The 26631-nt window shown below is 38.7% G+C and overlaps 1 protein-coding gene across 1 annotated transcript; it reads right to left on the reverse strand.

Moving 5' to 3' along the window:
• Positions 1 to 24656: 24656 nt before the first annotated feature.
• Positions 24657 to 26389, reverse strand: LOC104105017 (protein PHLOEM PROTEIN 2-LIKE A9-like). Its single transcript, XM_009613249.4, has 3 exons — positions 26237 to 26389; positions 25830 to 25900; positions 24657 to 25194 (listed from the first exon to the last, which is right to left on the reverse strand). The coding sequence occupies exons 1-3, from the start codon at positions 26291 to 26293 to the stop codon at positions 24816 to 24818; spliced, it is 507 nt and encodes a 168-aa protein (XP_009611544.1). The 5' UTR covers positions 26294 to 26389; the 3' UTR covers positions 24657 to 24815.
• Positions 26390 to 26631: the final 242 nt, after the last annotated feature.

Below are 26631 nucleotides of genomic sequence, written 5' to 3' on the forward strand. Positions count from 1 at the left end.
CTTCTTCTGCTTCCTACCGATCGAGAGAGGGTGAGGAGATTTATTGACGGACTTGCTCAGCCTATCAGATTATAGATGGCTAAGAAGACTGGGAGTGAGATTTCTTTTCAAGCGGCTGCCAATGTCGCCAGGCGAGTCGAGATGGTTCTTGCTCAGGGAGGTCAGGGGTCTGACAAGAGACCACGTCATTCCAGGGGGTTTCAACAGTGCCTCATCTGGAGGTAGCAGTACTTTTGGTAGAGGTCATCCTCCCAGGCTATTTTATTCAGCACTCCAGGCATCCCACGGTGCCTCAGATAGTCGTGGCCCTCATACGCCTTATTCTGACCAGCTAGCCTACAGTGCACCACCAGCTCCTATTAGTGCACCTCCGCTCCAGAGTTTCCAGGGTGGTTACTCAGGTCCACGGGGTCAGTTTCAGGGTCAGCAGTCACATCAGTCGAGGTCCTATTATATTTGTGGTGATCCGAGGCACATTGCTAGATTTTGCCCTCGGACATCGGACAGTTCACAGCATTAGGGTTCTCGTGCCATGGTTCCGGCACCAGTTGCTGTACCGCCTGCTCAGCCAGCCAGTGGCAGGGGTCAGGCAGCCAGAGGTAGAGGCTAGACTGTTAGAGGTGGAGGTCAGGCCGTTAGAGATGGAGGCCAGCCAACTAGAGGTCGTCCTAGAGAAGTAGTTCAGAGTGGTGGGGCCCAGCCCCAATGTTATGCTTTTCCAGCCATGCCTGAGGCTGAATCATCTGACGCTGTTATCACAGGTACTGTTTCAGTTTGCAGTAGAGATGCTTCAGTTCTATTTGATCCGGGTTCTACTTATTCCTACGTGTCATCCTATTTTGCTTCATATTTGTTTGTGCCTCGTGATTCTTTGAGTGCTCCTGTGTATCTTCTTAGCCAATCCATACCAAAGCTGGTCGGTAAAATCTTCCCCTACAATAACCGACCGACTTTGGTCGGTAAACTTAACTATAAATTCTATAAATTTTATAAAAAATTTAAATAATAATATAATTAATAAAATTTAAAAATATGGGTCCACATTACCGACCAGTGTTGGTCGGTAATCAAAAAGGTGCTTTGACTAAGCAAGTCTAACCACTGCGGTCAAATTTTTGACCAATATACTGACTAATTTTGGTCGGTATGTAATTTAAAAAAATGTAAAAATATTTTTTTTTTAGTTTTCGTCCGTTTTGGACGGTTTTTTGGTCACTTTTGTTGACCGACGAACATTGGTCGGCATGGCTTGGTCGGTTTTTTCCCGATTTCTAGTAGTGTATGTTGATCAATCACCGTTGGCTTGACTGACGGCGGTGTTAGGCACCATCACGATGAATTTTGGGCCGTGACATTGAGCTTATTGGGCTCTCGGATATACGGCTTACACCTTGAGATCACGCTTTAATTGCTGGCTTTCACACCCGTTGATAGAACTCTCTTTCTTCACTGCTGCTATCAGTTTCCGATTTCTCCATTACTGCTTATTTCTGCCGGCTTCAAATCAAGGCAAAAACTTGGGGCATTGTTAATTTATTGCAAGCTAATATTCATTCTTCATCGAGGAAGTATTACTGTCCGTGGTTATTACTCGTTCGTCGCTTTGGATTTTCTGGTTTTCTTATTTCGTTACTAACTCTGATCATCAAACTGGTTAGTCTCATGAACGACGTATTACGATTCTTTATGTGTTAAACATTTTCGTAGAATAGATTATTATTTTTTTCTCGATTTACTTTTCGCTTCTTTTTACTCTCTTTACACGTTTTGTTTGCACTTGGCTATGCTGAATGCCGTGCGGCATTCTATTTAAAGCATGCCAAGTTTAAAAGCCAGGTACATCTCTTGAACCACAGTATGTGCTTAACTCTATCCGTGGGTTGCGATTTTTGCGTGCTAAAGAACCTGACTATAGGATTATCATCTATTTGATTCGTGCGAGTTTGTTCAAATCATTCTGTTCACTAGAAACTATGACATAAGAGTGGCCAAATAAGTAATAACTATGTATATGCGCAGATCTTGTCTACACTTTTAGCCTATATTTGATTTTCTATCTCTCACTTAGACGCTATGCCTTCAGGACCAAAAAGAATAATTTGATACTTCTTAATTGAAAAGGCTATGCCTAAAGGTTATATGCTTGATCTCGGTGATTTGATATTGTTACAAGAATACGTTTGCTATGTTTAGGTTCGAACTAATGAATTTGAAGTGGTGAATTCTAGGTGTAATGAGATAACTCGCGAGCTCCGCCAAAACTTTTGCTTAGAATCTTCCTGCTACTTTAAAATCTCTACTACCTGAACATGTCTCAATGTATAACTAAGCCTAGGTGTCATGTCATTGGGATACTCATTCACTTAAGAGTGCCTTATTTATTTTTACATTATAAGTCGATACTACATTTGTGTTCAGCAAGTGATTTAAGCTCAATTTCATTAGGTATCATGCTTCTAGGGAATGATCAGGTAAGAATCTAATTTCGTGTGGTGAACCTCTCTGTGTTGTTTGTTTTGGTACTCGGTGTCCTTGTATAATTTGCAATATTTGCATGAGCCTTAACTAAAGGACATTTAGCCGGAGTTCGACTCTTGCGCCAAGTTGAAGTTGCCTAGGAAGGGGGAGTTTTAACAGTTGCTGTGCCAAAGTTCATTTAGAGACTAAGCTCATTTAGCCTAACGTATGTTGTATCCTGTCCAGTGGTGTTATAATGACGCTTGTAATGATGTAAAAAGGTTTATTAGAGATAGGACTTGGGTGCTAATTGATGTTCATGTCACGTAGTTGCTTTGAATTTTAATAGCATGTTTATTTGTTTTGTTGAGTCTTCTAAGCAGTAGTATCCATGCCTATAGGAAATGGTTAGTCCCAACTCCCAATCATATTTGGACTGTTTGTGCGCATGTTAATAATTTTGAAAGAATGTTTGTTTTTTTTTTAAATACATTATATTTGGCAGTCTAATATTTGGAATATATGGGTCTATCTGAACTTTGAGGAAAAACAGTTAGTCTATCAAAATTTTCAAGGCCTGTATTTGTCATGGAATCTCTCTTATATTTAAACATTTGTCCCTGGTACCTAATTTAATGGTTTGCTTACTCATTTTGGTATGCCATTGTCTTTAAACTTTTCTGGATTCATTAAAGTTTATCTTTTACATGCTTTCAGAAGTGAATGTGTCTTTCTCTTTAGACTTGGCTCATTAGAAGTCATATGGCAGGAGTTCTCTTTTTATAGTTATTTTTTTTAAAGTTGGCAGTTTTTAAAAATTGTCGTATTCCACCCTTTCTTCTTTTGGTTTATTTTCATGAAGATTAACTTATGAGTGCCCAATTATTTTATAAATCTATGGTATTAATTTCCATTTGATTAACTAATTGCTTAATTATTCGGAGGTCAACATGAACCCTTACTTGCCTTATGTGTTATTTGTTTAAGTCTTAATATGCTTCCTTTTATATAACGCTAATAAGAATAGAAACGGAAACCTGAGATTTTCCATAAATCTAAAACTATCCCTTTAGAATAGTGTCCAAAGCCTCCTCGACTAAAGGAAGGGGCGGGTAGTCTTAAATTAAGACACAATTTAGAATTAATTAGTGTGCTCTTATGTTAAAAACTTAAAGATAGTAATGAGAGTAGTTGGAGATGATACACAAATTGCCCGAATAGTCATTGCACTTTGACTATAAAAGTCTTAGCAGACTTTGCACGTAAGTTGATCCATTAAGCGTAAAAATTTAGGTCCCCTTTAACTATTTAACTAATCATCTTTATGTTATAATTCTGTATTGCTGTAATAAATAATTAAACTTTCTGAAAAAACAAAACAGAAAGTTAGTAGTACTTGTTTAACGAAATAAATTCTGAAAAAAACAGTATTAGGAATAAATTGAGCCCACTGAATATACAGTGTATCCTTAAGAAAATTATTCCCCTCAAGTACCCGAGGTATTAGAATATATCCTCCCAGGATAGAAAGATTTAACTCACCGGAGTATTGGTACTAAAATGCCGGTGAACAGCGAGCCACTCGAAGGCTGTAAAACACACTGGAATTTTTGTGCAGAAGAAGAAGAAGAAGAAGAAGAAGCTCAGAAAATTTCGTAAGGAAAGATTCTGGGATTCAAACTCTATTTATAGAGTTGCTGGCATTGTTTCTGAAAAGGTTTGCAACCTTTCAGAAACAGCCATGGCTGTTGGAAAAGGGTTGTTTGAAATATTAAGGGAAAAATATATTTAAAATAATCCGGAAAAGAAAACGGGCCTGACCGAACCGGGTCGCGGGTCATGGGTTATTCCAAATTAAATTTTTTCGTTAATTATTTAATTAATTAATTAAATAATTAAAAGAAATTTTGTCCAAAAAGATTAATCAATCGATCTTTGACCGAATCCGAAGCCGAAGCCGAGCCGAGCGAGCGACGACGACGACGGCGCGAGGCTTGCCTTCTTCTTAACTCTTTAAGAGCTAGAAGAAGAGCAATTATATATATACCCATCAAAAGCCTTTTCTTCCTCCGATATGGGACAATGTCCCTTTGCCAAGGAAAACTCAAATATTTTATTTTTCCTCCATTTCTCATTCACCCTCTTTAAACTACACAAGCTTAAAATCCCAACAATCTCCCACATGAATGGGGAATGGCTATAAAATAAAGGAATGCACGGGCGCGTGTGTGTTTTACATGCACGAATTAATTGCATCTGGATAAGTAGGTTTCCCTTTGAATTTTTCGTAGTGAACTTATATCGAATATACTCGGTCAATTGGCAGATTTGATATCTTTGAACCGTCAAGCTTTGTTGTATACCTAGACAACATAAGTCACACAATCAATCCTTCACCATCTATGGTTCTCACAGTTGTATTCGTTTCAGCCATGAACACCGCCTGGTTTCATGAGTGCTTAGAAAATGGACCTTTACTTTCATTCCCCTTGAAGCGACTTACACTTCACACTCACATAGGTGATTTCTAAACGTGTAATCCTGTAGACACACTATCTGGTCATTTCCTGCCAGACTTAGCAAATCATTAAAAATCTTTAAGCTTTGTTGACTCATCAAAAAGCCTTAATGCTTTACCTCGATTTCTGAACATTGTCTTCATCACGAGAATGGGTTGAGTTATTTGGCAATGTTGAACCGTCATTCATAACTTTGTTTGATCTCTTTGAACCTAGCTCATAGGATCTCCAGTCTGCTAGGTAGAGTTACCGTCATGATGACTTGTCCTAGACCTTAATCCTATTCCCTTTGATGATCTTTCAACTGCCTCTCTAGATAGGCCTTTTGTAAGTAGATCCGACATGTTATTTCTTGACTTTATGTAGTTAATTGTGATAACACCACTAGAGAGTAGTTGTCTAACGGTATTATGTCTCTATCGTATATGATGAGATTTTCCGTTATACATAACGCTCCCTGCCCTGCCTATTGCCGCTTGACTATCACAATGTATACAAATAGGTGCCAAAGGTTTGGGCCAAAATGGAATATCTTCCAAGAAATTCCGGAGCCATTCATCTTCTTCACCGGCCTTATCTAAAGCTATGAATTCAGATTCCATTGTAGAACGGGCGATGCACGTTTGTTTGGATGATTTTCCAGACACTGCTCCACCCCCAATTGTGAAAATATATCCACTCGTGGATTTAACTTCAGATGATCCAGTGATCCAATTTGCATCACTATATCCCTCGATCACGGAGGGATATTTGTTATAATGCAAAACATAATTTTGGGTATGTTTGAGATACCCCAAAACTCGTTTCATTGCTATCCAATGTATGTGATTGGGATTACTTGTAAACCGACTCAGTTTACTAATAGCACATGCTATATCTGGTCGTGTACAATTCATGATATACATCAAACTTTCCAATACTCTTGCATAATCCAGTTGTGAGTCACTTTCACCTTCATTCTTTTGAAGTGCATAACTCACATCAATTGGAGTCTTGGCAATTTTGAAATCCAAATACTTGAACTTGTCAAGTACCTTTTCAATGTAGTGAGACTGTGATAATGCTAGACCTTGTGGAGTCTTGTGAATTCTGATTCCTAAGATCACATCAGCAACTCCTAAGTCTTTCATATCGAATTTGCTAGCCAGCATGCGCTTAGTAGCATTTATATCTGCCATGTTTTTGCTCATTATCAACATGTCATCAATATATAAACAAACAATGACTTCATAACCTGGAGTGTTTTTAATGTAAAAACATTTGTCGCACTCGTTGATTTTAAACCCACTTGCCAACATTGTTTGGTCAAATTTGGCATGCCATTGTTTGGGTGCTTGTTTAAGTCCATAAAGCGACTTAACAAGTTTGCACACTTTCTTTTCTTTACCAATTACCACAAAACCCTCAGGTTGTTCCATGTAAATCTCTTCCTCTAATTCTCCATTTAAGAAAGCTGTTTTAACATCCATTTGATGGATTTCAAGACCATATACGGCCGCTAGTGCCACTAACACCCTAATAGATGTTATCCTCGTTACTAGCGAATAAGTGTCAAAGTAATCAAGGCCTTCCTTTTGTTAACCTTTGACAACAAGTCTCACCTTATATTTGTCAATAGTGCCATCAGCTTTCACTTTCCGTTTAAAGATCCATTTCGAACCTAAAGGCTTATTTCCCGGAGGAAGATCTACCAATTCCCATGTATGATTATCCAAAATTGATTGAATCTCACTATTTACTGCCTCTTTCCAAAACGCTGAATCAGAAGATGACATAGCTGCTTTAAAAGTTTGAGGCTCATTTTCAAGCAAGAATATCGCAAAATCTGGTCCAAAGAAAATAGATGTTCTTTGACGTTTGCTATGCCTTGGATCTTCTATACTTGGAGTATTTTCCTTTGGTTCTTCCCGAGGTCGTTTAGGTCTTTCACTTAACGACTCACATTCAGTTTTATACGGATATATGCTTTCAAAGAATTCAGCATTATCTAATTCCATTACCGTATTAACGTGAATTTTGGGATTATCGGATTTATGAACCAAAAACTGACATGTTTTACTGTTTGTAGCATATCCAATGAAAATGCAATCAACAGTTTTTGGTCCGATTTTAACCCTTTTAGGTAAAGGAACTTGTACATTTGCTAGACACCCCCACACTTTGAAATATTTCAAGTTGAGTTTTCTTCCTTTTCATTTTTCATATGGAATAGATTGAGTTTTGTTGTGGGGTACTCTGTTGAGTATTCGGTTAGCTGTAAGGATAGCTTCGCCCCACAAACTCTGCGGTAATCCGGAACTTATTAATAAAGAATTTATCATTTCCTTTAATGTCTGATTTTTCCTTTCCGCAATTCCATTGGATTGAGGTGTGTAAGGTGCAGTAGTTTGATGGATAATTCCATATTCCGAACATATTTCTGCAAATGAAAATTCATATTCTCCACCCCTATCACTTCTAATCATTTTGATCTTTTTATTTAATTGATTCTCCACTTCATTCTTGTATTGCTTAAATGCTTCAATTGCTTCATCCTTACTATTAAGCAAATAAACATAACAATATCGAGTTCAGTCGTCAATAAAAGTAATAAAATACTTTTTCCCACCTGGAGATGGTGTCGACTTCATATCACAAATGTCAGTATGAATTAAGTCTAAAGGATTTGAATTCCTTTCAAAAGACTTATAAGGATGTTTTACAAACTTAGACTCAACACATATTTGACATTTTGATTTATTACACTCGAATTTAGGCAATACTTCTAAATTAATTAACTTCCGCAAGGTTTTGTAATTGACATGTCCTAAACGAATATGCCATAAATCATTTGACTCCAATAAATAAGAAGAAGCTACAATTTTATTCATACTGTCAACAACTATTACATTTAGTTTGAAGAGGCCCTCTGTGAGGTAGCCCTTTCCAACATATATTTCATTCTTGCTTACAACAACTTTATCAGAAATAAATACACATTTGAATCCATTCTTAACAAGCAAAGAAGTAGAAACTAAATTCTTCCTAATAGTAGAAATATGAAGAACGTTGTTGAGCGTTAACACCTTGCCGGAAGTCATCTTCAGGAATATCTTCCCATAACCTTCAATCTTGGCTAATGCAGTATTTCCCATGGAAAGCTCTTCTTCGGGACCAGCAGTAGAGTAAGTCGCAAATGCTTCCTTGATAACACAAACATGTCGAGTGGCTCCAGAGTCAATCCACCACTCCTTCGGATTTCTAACTAAGTTGCATTCCGAAAGCATTGCACACAGATCATCAATGTCATCATTCTTCTCCACTATGTTGGCCTGTCCCTTCTTCTTATACTTTTTCGGGAGACGACAATCAGGGGCTTTGTGACTGGTTTTTCCACAATTGTAGCAGCTGCCCTTGAATTTCTTTTTGTTCTGCTCCTTAGTCTGTCCAGAAAACCTCTTTCTCTTCTTACTTTTTGGAGCAGTCTCCTCAACGATATTAGCTCCCATGATCGTTGAATTTCCACGAGACTTCTTCTCGGCTGTTTTGTTGTCTTCCTCAATCTGGAGACGAATCACAAGATCTTTCAACTTTATTTCTTTGCACTTGTGCTTAAGATAGTTCTTGAAATCTCTAGACGAAGGAGGCAATTTTTCAATCATTGCAGCCACTTGAAATGTTTCATTCACGATCATACCTTCAGCAATAAGGTCATGAAAAATAAGTTAAAGCTCCTGAACTTGGGTTCCAACAGTTTTACTGTCTATCATTTTATAGTCAAGAAATTTAGCAACCACGAACTTCTTCAAGCATGCATCTTCAGTCTTGTACTTCTTTTCAAGTATGTCCCATAATTCTTTCTAAGTATTCATCGCACTGTACACATTGTGTCCTCTAAAGCGCTTAAGATATAGCCTTTGCAAAGAAAATCTGCATGCTTCCATGCCTTGACAATCATGAATTTTTCGTTATCCGGCATGTCCGCAGCAGGCACTGGAGGTTCTTTACTAGTGAATTTCTGCATACCAAGTGTGGTAAGCCAGAAGAATACCCTTTGCTGTCGTCCTTTGAAGTTGGCTCCGAAAAATTTCCCCGGTTTCTCTGCCGATGGAACAGCAGTCCGGCTTGACGAGGCTATCGTCGTTGCCGCAATAGTCACAAAAGAATTTCCGTTATCAATTGCCATTTCTCACTGTAAACAACAGAAGAGTTCAATTAATGGCAAAATCAGAACAGTAAACAATACTATTATTAACAAAAACAGTATGTATAATAAATAAAACCGAAATTTTTATATACTGTTTCACAGAAAAACGATGAAGTTTTTTTGTTCTTCAAATCGTTTTATGAATTTCAATACACTGATGAAGTTTTTTATATCTTCAAATCAGAATAGTAAAATTCAGAAGGAGTAGAAAACCACACAGGTTTTAATCTCCACAAACAAAATACAGAATATAATAAAGTAATTTTCTTAAGAATGTTATAACTCTGTATTGCTGTAATAAACAATTAAACTTTCTAGAAAAATAAAATAGAAAGTTAGTAATACTTCTTGTTTAACAAAATAAATTCTGGAAAAATATTATAGGAATAAATCGAGCCCACTGAATACACAGTGTGTCCTTAAGAAAATTATTCCCCTCAAGTACCTGAGGTGCTGAAATATATCCTTCCAGGATAGAACGATTTAACTCACCGGAGTGTTGGTACCAAAATGCTGGTGAACAGCGAGCCACTCGAAGGCTATAAAACATACTGGAATTTTTGTGCAGAAGAAGAAGCTCAGAAAATTTCGTAAGGAAAGATTCTGGGATTCAAACTCTATTTATAGAGTTGCTGGTATTGTTTCTGAAAAGGTTTGCAACCTTTCAGAAACAGCCATGGCTGTTGGAAAAGGGTTGTTTGAAATATTACGGGAAAAATGTATTTAAAATAATCCGGGAAAGAAAACGGGCCTGACCGAATCGAGTCGCGGGTCATGGGTTATTCCAGATTGATTTTTTTTGTTAATTATTTAATCAATCGATCCGAAGCCGAAGCCGAGCGAGCGACGACGACGGCGCGAGGCTTGCCTTCTTCTTAACTCTTTAAGAGCTAGAAGGAGAGCAATTATATATATACCCATCAAAAGCCTTTTCTTCCTCCGATATGGGACAATGTCCCTTCGCCAAGGAAAACTCAAATATTTTATTTTCCTTCCATTTCTCATTCACCCTCTTTAAGCTACACAAGCTTAAAATCCCAACTTTCATTTGTGTAGGGATAGCTAGATTTAATTTATTTTGTTCGTTTCCAATGGTAATTTATGTAATAGTCGTTATATATTAGGAGCAGTTTTACTTTCAATTAGTAAATTTGTTTCTATGTTCCTTTGGCGTCTTATTTATACGTTTGTTGTCTAAAGTTGCTTTTAAACAATCTCACTGAATTACTATCATTCAATTTTCTTTCTTTTACTTTCTCACTTCGTACAGTTGATAATTAGTTGCACGTTAATCATTTAACTATTAATAATAATTAATCATTTGGCATGCTTAAACTAGTTTACTTAATAACTCATATAATTCCACTTAGTTTAAAATTCAGCCAAGAACCACAGTTGTGGACCTCGAAGAATGCCTAACACCTTCTCTTCGAGGTAATTTGAACCCTTACCCGATCTTTGGTGACGTAGACTAGTCAAATTGAGTTATTCACAAATAGATGCCCTAATGCACCTTAAAATCATTAGGTGGTGACTCTTCTCTTTTAATACCCGTTTAAAAGAGTTATCACGTGTCGAAACCCGATTTCGCGAGAAAATGGAGAGTGACATAAGTTATAAAATCTCACAAATAAATATCATTCTTTTCAAGAAGAAATACACAACTGTAACGACCCGACCGGTTGTTTTGAGTATTAACGCTATGTTCAGTGGCTTAAGATCTCGAGCAGCTCCGTATTATTTGTTATGACGTGCGTGCATAGTCAAGTTCGGACTTTGGATGATTCGGGATTGATGTAGAAGAAGAATTCGTGTTTTAGAAGCTTAAGTGGTAAGAGTTGACCGGAATTTGACTTCTGTGTAGACGACTCCAAAATGAAATTTTTATAGTTCTAATAGTTTTGTATGGTGATTTTAGACTTAGGCGTACGTCCGAATTTGGATTTGAAAGTCCGTAGGGTAATTTAAAGCATCTCGGCGAAAATCGAAAAGTTGAAGTTTTTGGAAGGTTGAGGGGTTTGACCGAGAGTTGACTTTGGTGATATCGGGTTTAGAATGAGATTATGAGAGTTGGATTAGCTCCGTTATCTCATTTGGAACTTGCATGACTAATTTGACGTTGTTCCGGGTTGATTTGATATGTTTCGGTATGGGTTTTAGAAGTTAGAATATTCGAAATTTCATAAGTTCGATTCATGATGAGATTCATAGTTCCAACGTTGTTTGATGTGATTTGAGACCTCGAGCGGGTCCGTGTTATATTATGGAACTTGTTGGTATGTATGGGCGGGGTACCGGGGACCCCGAGTGTATTTCGGATGAGTTTCAGATAATTTTATTACTTGTGATCAGGTCTGTTTCTGGTGTATCCGCATCTTCGGAGGTTTGATCGCAGATGCGGAGCCACTTCTGCGAAGGTTATGTCGCTTTTGCGATATTGAGGCGGGGGGGGGGGGGGCACTTCGCTTGTGCGGAGAATTTATCGCAGATGTAATGGTCGCTTTTGCGGCCCATTGATCGCAAATGCGAAGCTATCCACTTCTGCGACTATTTGTGTGCTTCTGCAGTGTTGCAGGTGCGACTTATTTTGCATAGGTGCGGCCACTAGGCTAGCCAGTTGAGTTCATAGATGCAAACGTTTTCTCGCAAATGCGAGAGCGCAGATGCGCTTCCTTATCCGCAAATGTGGAAGTTCTGGGCAGAATCTTATATGTCGAGGGTTTGATATTTTTAACATATTTTGAGTTCTATACCTCGGTTTTGGGACATTATGCGTGGGTTTTTGAAGCAACTCATTGGGGTAAATTTTTTCTACCCGAATCTTGTTATATTTTATGAATCCATTGCTATTTTCATCATTTAATTAGTGAATTAATTGAAAATTTGGGGAAATTTTGTAAAATCTTTCAAAATGTAAAATGATAATTTGAAGGACGAATTGAGGTCAAAAATTGATAATTTTGGTATGGTTGAACTCGATATCGAATGAGTGTTCCGTTTTTGTAATTTTTGTCGAGTTTCGAGACGTGGGCCCGGGTCGACTTTTTGGAGTGATTTTTTAATTCTTAGCTAAGATCAATATTTCATTATTTAAATTAGTTTCCTATAGTTATAATTATAATATGAAATTGTTTTGGCTAGATTCATGTCGTTCGGAGTTGGAAATTAAGGGAAAATGCCTACTAATTGATTGATTGAGCATGATTTGAGGTAAGTATCTTGTCTAACTTCGTGTGGGGGAAACTACCCCTTAGGTATTGAGTCTTTGGTGCTAATTGTGTCATGTGAAGTCCGTGTACGCGAGGTGACGAGTATATGCTCAGGCTTATTTGTGGGGAGTTGACCTTTTAGGGCTCTTAGGTTCTTATGTTCATTAGATATGAAGTTGTTTTGTTATGTTAAGTTCCCCATATACTAGTTTCACCTCACGTGTCTTAATTGAAATTAATTGCTTCATCTTCAATCCTTATTGTCTATTTGACTCTTGTGTGCCTTAACTGAAGTTGTTGTCTCTTCGATTGCCATGCTATCCTTTCCTAATTGCTTATCCTTAATTGAAATTATTATTTTCTCTTCTGTAATTGTCTATCATTATTTGAGGTTATGAATATCTTTTCCGTTGTTTATACTTAATTGAATTTGTTGCATCTCTTCGTAATTGCTCAACCCTAAATGAAGTTTAGTTATCCTTTATCGTAGTTGCCTCATCCTTATTTGGAATCATTTGTTACATATTATTTCTCCCTTGTTGAGCCATTCTTATTGAGACTAGTATTCCCTATTGTGTTTATTCTTTGTAAGCTTGTTCTATCGCTTCTTTGTGATCCAAATCTCTTGAGTTGATTTACTTGTCGTATTCTCACGCTATTGTTGTTGTTGGTGTACTCAGTTTGTTGAGTCGAGGGCTATGCGCGGTTGTGGTATTAACACTGTTTAGATGAAATATTGTGGAATATGGGCACATGTTATGAAAGTCATTCTATTGTTATGTTGTGTTTTTGGCACGTGATATTGTTGGGAGGTTTTGTTCAGGTGTTTGCACAAGGTTTCTGCCGTGCTATTGTTACTATTGATATTGGCACATGCGGCGTGACAAGGCAGGCTATATATGTGGTTTTGCGTATATGGCGAGACAAGGTGGGAATTTATTATGTGTGTGCGGCGAGACAAGGCGAGCATTTACTTTATTATTGCGCACGTGGCAAGACAAGGTGGGCTATGTCGGGGATTGATTTGTGATGACTTGTGATGGTCTGGGGGCATTGTTGTTGTTGATATTTGTGTAGTGGCATGCCTAACCTGTGTGAGTTTTACTTGGTGAAAATTGTGGAGATCGTTCCTTATGTGCCGTTCATTTTCTCTACTTTTATTCGTTGGCCCGAACTGTGATAGAACACTTGCACAAGCATAAGCGTACTTTATCACCCTATCGGTTTAAGAAGATGAACACTGATGCTACCAATCATTTGTACGTACTCCGTCTACTTGTCGTATATGTGAGATTGGTTCTATTGGCATGTGAGTCGTCCGTGCAGTTATCAGTTGTAATGAGGGCACAAGATGCCAAGTGATTAGGGTTCATGAATTGGGACCTGTGAATTGTGTGAGTTTTGAGGTTTGGTACCTCGTGGGGATTACTGAATAAACCGGTGCGAAAGCGGTTATTCTTATCAAGTTGCTACTTGTCTTTTCTTTATTTGTTTTTCACCGGATTTAAATTGTGTCAGCTTACTCTACTGTGTTATTATTTGTGGTGTCCCGCTGTAAATTGTTGTTTCTATTTCCTACTGCAAGCACTGTATTATTGTTGTCATTATGCATAGTTTTGTAGAGATATCATACTCTGTTAGTTCTATACCTATACTTGTTCAGGTTATCTAGTCCAGTAGGTGTCTTGACTGTTCTTCGTCACTACTCCACTGAGGTTAGTCTTGATACTTACTGGGTATTGTTGTAGTGCACTCATACTACACTTCTGCATATTTTTGTGCAGATCCAGGTAATTCGGAGTCAGTTGGTCGCTAGCCAGCTGTACGGATCTTGCTATGGAGACTCAAGTAAACCTGATGTTGCGTTCACAGGACCCGGAGTCACCTTCTTTTATTGTACTTGCACTGTTTATCTCTATTTCGAAACAATTGTATTTAGAGGTTTTTGTAGCAAACTCAGTAGAGCTTATGACTTGTACTGCTGGTTTTGGGAATTGTAAGTTGTGTAATAAGGTTCTATTTCCTAATTATTAATTGTTGGTCAAATTCTTCTATTAATTCAGTAAGTGTTAGGATTACCTAGTCTTAGAGACTAGGTGCCGTCACGATATCTTATGGAGGGAAATTTATGTCGTGAAAAGTTGGTATAAGAGATCTAGGTTCATAGTTGCTACTAGTCATAAGCGAGTTTAGCAGTCTTGCAGATCGATACGGAGACGTCTGTACTTATCTTCGAGAGGCTATGGAACTATTAGGATAGTTTCACTTCTTCATTTCCTATCGTGCGAGTTTATTGATCCCGTAGTTTGAGTTTTTATCATTCTATTCTCTCAGAGATGGTGAGGACACGAGCTGCAATTACTGATGACACCGCCCCCGGAGCAGGTGTCACTAGGGGCAGAGGTAGAGACAGAGGCCGAAGAGAAGTACGTGCCGCAGCTAGGGCACCTACAAGAGTAGCAGTTGAGGAGCCGCTAGTAGCTCCAGTTAGGGGACATGTACCGGAGGTGCCTGTTGTTACCCCCGGACCCTAGGAAACTTTAGCACAGCTCCTGAGCATGTATGGTACATTGGCTCAGGCGGGGTTGATTCCGGTTGCAACAGCTACTTCGCAGATCGGGGGAGGGACTCAGACTCTCGCCGCCCGTACTTTAGAGCAACGAGTCCATATTGGTCAGGTTCCAGGTGTCATGGCGACTCAGCATGTGGTCCCAGTTCAGCCCATGATTAGGGCCGTAGTATCTGAGGAAGAACATATTAGGCTTGCAAGGTTCAAGAAGTATGAGCCTCCTACTATCAGTGGTTTGGCTTCAGAGGGTGCATGGGATTTTCTAGAGGAGCTCCACAAGATTCTCCACACTATGGGCATTATGAAGGCGAGTGGGGTTGCTTTTACTACGTTCCAGCTTAAGGGAGCGGCCTATCAGTGGTGGCGAGCGTATGAGTTGGGTAGCCCGACCGATGCAACTTCACTTTCATGGGTTCAGTTTTCAGAGATGTTCCTAAGAGTTTGTTCCTCAGACCCTTCGGGGTGCATGGCGCGCGATGTTTGAGTAGCTGCGCCAGGGCACTATGTCTGTGTCAGAGTATGCCATTAAATTCAGTGATTTGTCCAGACATGCACCTGCTTTGGTCGCTACAGTTAGAGAGCGAGTCCGTAGATTCATTGAGGGGCTCAAACATGATATCCGGTTTAGCATGGCTCGAGAGTTGGAGTCAGATTTTCCATTTCAGCAGGTGGTAGAGATCACCCGCCGATTAGAGGGCATGTTGGACCAGGAGAGAGAGGACAGGCGGGGCCAGGAAAGAAAGGTTAGGCAGGGTCAGGAGAGAGAGGACAGGGAGGCTAAGAGGTCTCGCAGACCGGAGAGATCTACTGGTCCTTATTTTTTAGGTAGGGTACGACATGGTAGAGGTTTTGTGGGTCAGCCAGTTCAGTTTGCACTTCAGTCTTCGTAGGGTGTTTCAGGTACCCATGGGTCTCAGAGTACCTGTACCGCACAGTTTCCACAGCCACATCAGTAAAGAGGTTGCTTTGAGTGTCGAGATACTAGCCACATAGTGAGGGATTGTCCCAGACTCCGGATAGATATGTCACAGTGGGGTATTCAGGCTTTGAGTTTGGTTCCAGCTGCTAATATCCCTGCACCGCCAGCTTGGGGTGCATGTCAGCCGTGTATAGGGCGCCTAAGAGGGGGAGGCCCGACCCGTTGATGTGTTTTCTACAATAAGCCTAAGGCCACTGCACCAGATGATGTCGTACAGGTATGGTTTTGATTTTTCATAGAGGAGCATCATTCGTATTTTGTTTCGGTTTTGTTTATCGAGATGAGTCCTCCTATTTTACTTCACATATGAGTGAGTTTCGTGATTTAGTACTCTGCTTATGTGTTTATCCCTGTTGGGAGATTCGATAAAGGTAGCCCTTGTCTTCCATTTTATTTTTATTCATTATTAAGAGTTATGAGATTTTGAGTGGCTTTTGTTCCTCATTCGGTAGTTTTGATGTGAATTCTGGGTGATGGGTTCCGAGTTGTGATTTAGATCCTCTACCGGTGTGAGAATTCAGCATGTGTGGTTATTTCGTCAGTGAAATTTAATTAGTAGAAGGTTTTTGTTGGTATGATGTATATGCGACTTGCGATTCAGAGTTGAGGGTGAGACACTCGCGGTGTCATGTATTTCGAGGTGTTTGAACCGGATGAGGTCCTTGTGATTTATTCATACGCTTTGATTCTCCCTTGCGAAATTGATTCGTAGTATGGTACTGATAGGGGGTTGTGCATGTCGGGCTTGTTTGATAGTTCTCTAGTGTGTTTTTCTTTGCATATTCAGTCATATTCGCGTTGTGCTTATTGGGTTTTAGCTTGCGAGGTGTGTGCCCAGGTGGCGTTAGATATAATTTGTTGATTCGGGTGAATAGTTGTGAGGTCTTCATGTTTATTACATCATTGTCAGTGTTGTGAAGGTTTGAAACAGGGTTCTAGCGGATGTGAGGCTAATTGCCGGTGCTGGATTTGATTATGGGCAACTACTGTGGCTAGGGTTGTTGTTAAGGGCATATGTGTGATGTGTTACGTTGTGTGGTTGTGCCCTGTGGGTGTAGGCATAAGTTGTCGCAGCTGGTTGAGGTTGGTACCGTGTGTTGATGCGGGAATCAGGTCTTTTGGGAACGATGGGATGATGAGAAATTTGGTTCTAAGGCTTATTAGTATTGGCGGAGGGGACAAATCTCAGTTGAGATGGTGTCGTCGGGTCTATATGGATTGGCGTGACGTGGGATCACCCGCGGGTGTATGTAGGATAAATACATTTAGTAATTTGATGATTCTGGACGATTCTTGGCACGTTCGAAGACAAACGCTTGTTTAAGAGGGGGAGAATGTAATGACCCGACCGGTCATTTTAAGTATTAGCGCTCCGTTCAGTGGCTTAAAGTCTCGAGCAGTTCCGTATTATGTGTTATGACGTGCGTGCATAGTCGAGTTCGGACTTCGGATGACTCGGGATTGATGTGGAAGAAGGATTCATGTTTTAGAACCTTAAGCGGTAAGAGTTGACCGGAATTTGACTTATATGTAGACGACTCTGAAATGGTATTTTTGTGGTTCCAATAGTTTCATATGGTGATTTTGGATTTTGGCGTGCGTCCGGATTTGGATTTGGAGGCCCGTATAGTAATTTGAAGCATTTAGGCAAAATTTGGAAAGTTAAAGTTTTTGGAAGGTTGAGGGGTTTGACCGAGAGTTGACTTTGGTGATATCGGGTTCGGAATGCGATTTCGAAAGTTAGATTAGCTCCGTTATGTCATTTGGAATTTGCATGCAATATTTGACGTCTTTCCGGGTTGATTTGATGTGTTTCGGCATGGGTTTTAGAAGTTAGAATATTCGAAATTTAATAAGCTCGATTCATGGTGCGATTTATAGTTCCAACGTTGTTAGATGTGATTTGAGACATTGAGCGGGTCTGTGTTATGTTATGGAACTTGTCGGTATGTTTGGGCAGGGTCCCGGGGACCCCGAGTGTGTTTCAGACGAGTTTCAGATGATTTTATTGCTCGTGATTAGGTCTGTTTTTGGTGTATCCGCTTCTGCGGAGGTTTGATCGCAGATGCGGAGCCGCTTCTGCGAAGGTTATGTCACTTCTACGATATTGAGGCCTAGGGGGGGGGACTTCGCTTCTGCAGAGAATTTATCGCAGATGCGATGGCCGCTTTTGCGGCCCATTGATCGCAAATGCGAAGCTGTCCGCTTCTGCGGCTATTTGTGCGCTTTTGGGGTGTCGCAAGTGCGACTCCTTTTGGGCAGGTGCAGCCAATGGGATGGCCAGTTGAGTTCGCAGATGCGAACGTTTTCTCGCAAATGCGAGAGCGCATTTGTGCTTCCTTGTACCCATATGCGGAATTTCTGGGCAGAATCTTATATGTCGAGGGTTTGATATTTTTAACATATTTTGAGTTCTAGACCTCGGTTTTGGGAGATTTTGCATGGGTTTTTAAAGAAACTCATTAGGGTAAGTGTTCTCTACCAGAATCTGGTTAAATTTTATGAATCCATTGCTATTTTCATCATTTAATTAGTGAATTAAGTTGAAAATTTGGGGAACATTTGTAAAATATTTCAAAATGTAAAATGATGATTTGAAGGATGAATTGAGGTCGAAAATTGATAATTTTGGTATGGTTGAACTCGATATCGAATGAGTGTTCGGTTTTTTTATTTTGGTCAGGTTCCGAGACGCGGGCCCGAGTAGACTTTTTGGAGCGATTTTTCATTTCTTAGCCAAGATCATTATTTTATTTTTTAAATTAGTTTTCTATAGTTATAATTATAGTATGAAATTATTTTGGATAGATTCAAGTCGTTCGGAGTTGAAAATTGAGGGATAAACCTACTAATTGATTGATTGAGCGTGGTTTGAGGTAAGTATCTTGCCTAACTTTGTGTGGGAAAAATTACCCCTTAGGTATTGAGTCTTTGATGCTAATTGTGTCATGTGAAGTCCGTGTACACGAGGTGATGAGTACGTGCTCGGGCTTATTTGTGGGAAGTTGATCTTTTAAGGCTCTTTGGTTCTTATGTTCATTAGATATGAAGTTATTTTGTTATGTTAAGTTTCCCATTTACTAGTTTCACCTCTACATGTCTTAATTGGAATTAATTGCTCCATGTTCAACCCTTATTGCCTATTTTACTCTTGTGTGCCTTAACTGAAGTTGTTGTCTCTTCAATTTCCATGCTATCCTTTCCTAATTGCTTATCCTTAATTGAAATTATTATTATCTCTTCTGTAATTGTCTATCCTTATTTGAGGTTTCGATTATCTTTTCCACTTTTTATCCTTAATTGAATTTGTTGCATCTCTTCGTAATTGCTCAACCCTAAATAAAGTTTAGTTATCCTTTATCGTAGTTGCCTCATCCTTATTTGGAATCATTTGTTACATATTATTTCTCCCTTGTTGAGTCATTCTTATTGAGTAGACTAGTATTCCCTATTGTGTTCTTTGTGAGCTCGTTCTACCGCTTCTTTGTGATCCAAAACTCTTGAGTTGATTTACTTGTCGTATTCTCGCGCTATTGTTGTTGTTATTGCTGTTGTACTGAGTTTGTTAAGTCGTGGGCTTTGCGCAGTTGTGGTATTGACACTGTTTAGATGAAATATTGTGGCATATGGGCACATGTTATGAAAGTCATTCTATTGTGGTGTTGTGTTTTTGGCATGGGATATCGTTAGGAGGTTTTGTTCGGGTGTTTGCACGAGGTTTCTGCCGTGATACTGGCACATGCGGCGTGACAAGGCAGACTATATATGTGGGTTTGTGCATATGGCGAGACAAGGTGAGAATATTATTATGCGCGTGCGGCGAGACAAGGCAGTCATTTACTTTATTATTGCGAACGTGGCGAGACAAGGTGGACTATGTCAGGGATTGATTTGTGATGACTTGTGATGGCATGAGGGCATTATTGTTGTTGATATTTGTGTAGTGGCGTGCCTAACCTGTGTGAGTTTTACTTGGTGCAAATTGTGGAGATCGTTCCTTATGTGCCGTTCATTTTCTCTACTTTTATTCGTTGGCCCGAACTGTGATAGAACACTTGCACAAGCATAAGCGTACTTTATCACCCTATCGGCTTAAGAAGATGAACATTGATGCTACCGATCATTTGTACGTACTCCGTCTACTTGTCTTATATGTGAGATTGGTTCTATTGGCACGTAAGTCGTTCGTGCAGTTATCAGTTGTAATGAGGGCACAAGATGCCAAGTGATTAGGGTTCATTAATTGGGACCCGTGAATTATGTGAGTTTTGAGGTTCGGTACTTCGTGGGGATTATTGAATAAACCCGGTGCGAAAGCGGTTATTCTTATCAAGTTGCTACTTGTCTTTCCTTTATTTGTTTCACCGGATTTAAGTTGTGTCAGCTTACTCTACTGTGTTATTACTTGTGGTATCCCGCTGCAAATTGTTGTTTCTATTTCCTACTGCAAGCACCATATTATTGTTGTCATTATGCGTAGTTTTGTAGAGATATCATACTCTGTTAGTTCTATACCTATACTTGTTCAGGTTATCTAGTCCAGTAGGTGTCTTGACTGTCCCTCGTCACTACTCCACTGAGGTTAGTCTTGATACTTACTAGGTACCGTTGTGGTGTACTCATACTACACTTCTGCATATTTTTGTGCAGATCCAGGTAATTCGGAGTCAGTCGATTGCTAGCTAGCTGTACGGATCTTGCTGTAGAGACTTAAGTAAACCTGTTGTTGCGTTCACAGACCTCAGAGTCACCTTCTGTTATTGTACTTGCACTGTTTATCTCTATTTTGAAACAATTGTATTGAGAGGTTTTTGTAACAAACTCAGTAGAGCTTATGACTTGTACTACCGGTTTTGGGAATTGTAAGTTGTGTAATAAGGTTCTATTTCCTAATTATTAAGTTTTGGTCAAATTCTTCTATTAATTCAGTAAGTAATAGGCTTACCTAGTCTTAGAGACTAGGTGCCATCACGACATCCTACGGAGGGAAATTTGGATTGTGACAACAACCCTTTCCAAAATAATGAGTTTTCAATCAAGACTTAGATGTTTTATTATAAATTTTACTTAGTAACTTTATCTACTAATTAACTAGAATGTAGATATTTTTTTTCCCGAACCTAGCCTAAGTTTAATTAAGGAGCTATCTCAGATAGATTTTAAGGGATGCCTAACACCTTCCCCTTAGAATAACTAGAACCCTTACCCAAATTTTGCCGGTTAGTGGATCATTAGGATAATAATTTCACAGACTTATAGGTACTCTAATATATCTTGAATAGGTGGCGACTCTCTTTTATCAACATCAGAAAAACCACTAGTCGTATTTTATTTTGACTTATCCAAAATAGGGTGTAATACGAAGTCATAAGCCTACTAAGTACAATGGAATTCACTAAATACAATATTGTTCTAGAATGGAAATAAACAATAACAATGAAAGGCAAAAGAAGGTGACTCCGAGACCTGCAAACGCAAATGGCAGGTATACCTTGAAATCTCGTAACACAACACAATAGCTAACTAAACGTCCGGCACACTCCGAGGCACTTGGATCTGCACAAAAATGTGCAGAAGCGTAGTATGAGTACACCGCATTCGGTACCCAATAATTATCAAGACTAACCTCGATGGATTAGTGACGAGGTATAAGTCAAGACATCTACTAGACATAATAACTTGTGCAAAGTATTAATATAAAGATAACAGAGGAACAGATATCAATTTAAAGCTAAGCATGGGAAGAATAATAATATAACGCTAGCAATGGAAAGTAGAAGCAAGAAATATTAACAAGGAGTAAACAGGTGATAACGCAACAAAGTAATCAGAACACAGTTAAAGTACCAGTAAAACCAATTAAGGAACACAAATGATAACCAAATAATCAAACCGTTCTAATACCAGGTATACAACAAGAGTCACCCCAAGGTACCACACCTCATGATGACAGATCATGAGTCGCAAATCACGAATCATATACACATGGCACCTCGTGCCCACTTTATCAGTCACAACCGCACGGACAACTCACGTGTTGCACAGACAACTCACGTGCCAATATCACAATCCGCCTAGCATGATCACAGGCTCACTATTATAATTCGCCCGACGTAGTCACATGCCAATATCACAATCCACCTGGTATAATCACAGGCTCAATATCCCAATCCGCCGGGCATGATCACAGGTTCAAAACTCCAATCGCCCGGCGTGGTCACATGTTAAAAGTCCAACCGTATCGCTGAGAAAGCAGATATACAAGAATATATGTGCATGATTGAAGAATATCAAATTTCATACTCCTGAACGGATGTAAATGATATATTACGGTGTATGCATGTGCAAGTATACTATCACAACCCAAGTCAACAAGTATTATCAGAGATATCGAATAGCACAGTGGAAACAACACCACAAGTCACGTAATATGTATGACACAAACAAGGAATATCACATCATTACATGAATATCATCAATAATATGCCCCCAGGCCATGACATATCATCCTGACATAGCCCTCTCTTGTCTCGTCGCATGCGCAACGATATAGTAAATGCCTGCCTTGTCTCACCACATACACATTAATAATTATCCCACCTTATCTTGGCACATGCGCAAACCCAACATATGTATATAGCATGCCTTGTCTCATTGCATGTGAAATATTAATAATAACAATAGCACAGAAGAATCTCGTGCAAACACCCCCACAATCCTCTCAGCAGGCCCACATGTGCCAAAAACACAACAACACAACATAACAACTCGCACCACACGTGCCCATATGCTACAACATTGCCATAATAATAATACCAATACCGCAATAATACATAGCCCACGTCTCAATAACACTGGGTACAACAACAACAACAATAATACAAGAGTACGGAAAGGAAATTAACACAAGAATTACAACAACACAATAAAACGAAAGAATAAACTCAACAATTAAAGGAATAACATGTAATAACGACTTCAAATAAGTATAACTCAACAATGAAAGAGGTAACATATAGTGACAACATCAACTAAAGCATATAAGAACAAACTCGATAATGAAAGATATAACATAATATGATGACTTCAATTAAATACATATAAGTAGACGAAGAGTCTAAACCGGTCAATTTTCACATATAAGGTCGTGTACACACTCGTCACCTCGTGTACACGTTGTCCACGTAATTCAAATAGTGCAATTAAATCAGACCCTACGGAGTAGTTCCCCTACACAAAGTTAGGCAAGCTACTTACATCAAAAGCCCTCAATAAAAATGCCTTTCCTCTAAAATTCACCTCCGCTCGGCCCAAATCTAACCAAAATTGTCGTAATAACATCAAATAATACAAGAGAAACCAATTCCAATAAATAAAGCTAAGATCTTTACACAATTCCCCAAAAGTCTACTTCGGGCCCGCCTGGTCAAAACCTGAGTCCAAGAGTAGATCTCGACTATCCATAACCCTACGAATTCACATATGTGTTTTATTTTCAAATCCGAGTCCATTTCAACTTTCAAATCGCAAATTTTTATTTTTCAAAATATAGATAAAATTCCCCTTCAAATCTCATGATTTAGATGTTAAATCTCATAAATAATCATACAATATAATTACAAATTGATCAAAATAACTTACCCAATAGTTGTATGTGAAAATCCCTCCTCAAAATCGTCTCCTATCGAGTCCTCGCAAATACAGACAAATCATCACAAACTCAAGAAAAGTCGCAAATGAGACCCTGACGTCGCATTTGCGAAGTCAGGCCCTTCGCAAAAGCGATCATGAGATCGCAAATGCGAAAGCCAGCCCACACCCCCATCGCAAAAGCGAACAAAATGTTCGCAAATGCCAACTAATCAGTTTCCTGTGAACCTCGCAAATGCGGGGTTTGCAAATGTGAATAGTATCTCGCATTTGTGAGACCTGAGGCACCAGCAACACCAGCAAAAACGGAAACCACTCAAATACTCTAAAACTCACTCGAGCCCCCGTGACTCCACACCAAACATCCACACAAGTCTAAAGATATAATGTAAACTTGCTCGTGCGATCAAAACACCAAGATAACATCCAGAACCACGAATCGGACACCAAAACACATGAAATTTACAATGAAACTCAATAACTTTTAGAAACACAACCACGTATCTGATTTCTATCAAACCAACTCGGAACGACACCAAATTTTGCAGATAAGTTCCAAATAACAAAACAGACCTATTCTAAGTCCCAAAATTAAAATCTGGATCCGATAGCTGTAAAGTCAATCTACGGTCAAATCTAAGAAATTTCTAAACCTTCAAATTGCCAATTTCCACCAACAAGTATCAAATCAACCTAGGAACCTTCGAATTCAATTTCTGGCATACACTCAAATCCAAAATCACAATACGAACCTATTAGAGCCATCAAAATACCGTTCCGGGGTCATTGTCACAAAAGTCAAACCTTGGTCAACATTTCCAACTTAAACTTCTAAAATGAGAATCATTCTTCCCAATTTATCCCGAACACTCGAAAATCGAATCCGACCATGCACGTAAGTCATAATACACAATATGAAGTCACTTAGGACCTTGAACCACTGAACGGAACACTAAAGCTCAAAATGAACGATCGGGTCGTTACAACATTTCAAACGTAAAATGTGTAAATCCCATTACAAATCTGTTTTGTACAAAATAACTGAGCCGAAAATTAAAATACAAGCCAAGATGGTCAGACGAAAACATGCAAACAAACATTTATTTTCATAATAATAACTTACTATTACAAGGAAACGTACTAAAGATTATGACAGAAAACTTCTATGAAGCATTCTTTTATTAAGGTCCATCACGTATTATATTTGGTACTCCCACAAACTGCATGCAGAAAGAATGTATGTATATTAATGCTCCACACTCTTCGTAATTATTACTTTTTGGATTACTAATCCTCCTTTCCATTTTCCACTCCAGACTTCATAGAGCCCAAAATAAAGCTTGTTCTCGTCATTGCCAGCTTGTCCTACTGTAACGGTAAGATTGTTGGGTACGACATATATTCCATCGGAATTGGTAGGACCATCTTTTGTCAAATTCAGTTTCTTCCATAAGCTTCCGCTTCCAGATTTGGCCATAAAGTAGATGGGTAAATCATTCCAGCCAAATGCATCTGGTGTCAATTTCAGCTGGAACTTAACATCATATGTTACGTTTGGCTCTACTTTGTCACAATATCCTGTTACCTCTAGCCAACTTACTTGTACAAGTTCTGCTGGTTCTTTCCTGTTCATCAAATCCAACATTAGATGATGCAAAATCATATCATTCAATGTACCACTTAAATTTTCTTATAACAATAACGTTGCGCGCACCTCAACTATTTTATCAAGTACAACCTCCACCAAAATAGGCAAGTAATGACCGAACCACATGTAAAACCACATGTGCAAATAGTGTATAAACAAATTTATATGTGTGTGCTTGTGTCCGTAAATATTTTAATCCCTTTAACATAAGAGAAGCTTTTAGTATAATGGCAAATGTGGTTTTACTTTTGTTTGAAGTTATAGGTTCAAATCCCAAGTGCACCATTAATTTAGTACAAGTAACAAGTAACTTTGTTCACCATAATCTAGGCAGATAATAAAATCACCTAACTTTTTTTCTCTTTGGTGGGATTTCAACTCTAATTTCTCATGGTTTTCATTCATTTTCATTGACTACTAGGCTATACCCTTGGACGAGTAATTTTAGATTTTTTTGTTTTCTTATTGGGGAGGGGAAGGGGGGAGGGGTACGTTTAGTAGCTGAATTACTCTATCTCCAAAAATATTCACTCTTCAAGTTGTTCGATTACGACCTAATCTATTCTATCTTCTCATAAGATATGTTCAAAGTGAGAAAATATATATACTTACCCTTGAAGTAATTTCCAATATCGTCCATCCTTTCCCCAAATGATATTAAGGGCTGACGGATAAATTTCGAACTGCAAGCACAGTAATTAAATATGTCAAACCATTATTTTGATTTAGTTTTGACTAGACTAAGTTTTTTGCTCTTCAAGCAAGAAAATCACCATCGAATAAACATTTGGTCCTAGCAAATTAATCAATTTTTTCATAGCATCAGAGAGAAGTATTAATTCCCTTTAATGCATTGACGCAAAGAGCAAAAGTAAACAAAATGATGAGTTGAAGGCAAAAGCGTTATAGTAAGCTTAATGATGAGAGAAATTACAGTAGAGCTTGTGAAAATATAAAGAAGAATAAGTAAAGAAAGAGGTAAAGAATCAAGAGAAAAATGAAGATCAAACTAAACGTACCCCATTTTTTATTTCGTTGGACTCATGATTTCCTTCATAGTGTGAGTTTGAATCCATGTAGAAGTTACTTCTGAACGTTTCACTAACTTATAAAGAATTGAAATATTTGAGTTTATCGTTCGCGTGCAACCACATATATATAGCCAGGGATCTAGGGTCCGCAGGGTTATTCTCGAACTTTTTAAAGTGAAATGCTAGCTTCTATCCACACACGCACACGCACACTCACCCATACACACAGAGGAATACCACCTAGGGATGTGGGATGGTTAAGATCCTTTTATCTTTCATTAGAAGTCTAAGATTCGAATTTTAGAATTTAAAAATTATTCAACAGAGAAGGCGTAACATTCTTTAATTAGTAGACCTATTCAGCGCGAGCCGAATTAATTAAT

This window comes from Nicotiana tomentosiformis, chromosome 2, assembly GCF_000390325.3.
Source record: "Nicotiana tomentosiformis chromosome 2, ASM39032v3, whole genome shotgun sequence".
Lineage (NCBI taxonomy): Eukaryota > Viridiplantae > Streptophyta > Magnoliopsida > Solanales > Solanaceae > Nicotiana > Nicotiana tomentosiformis.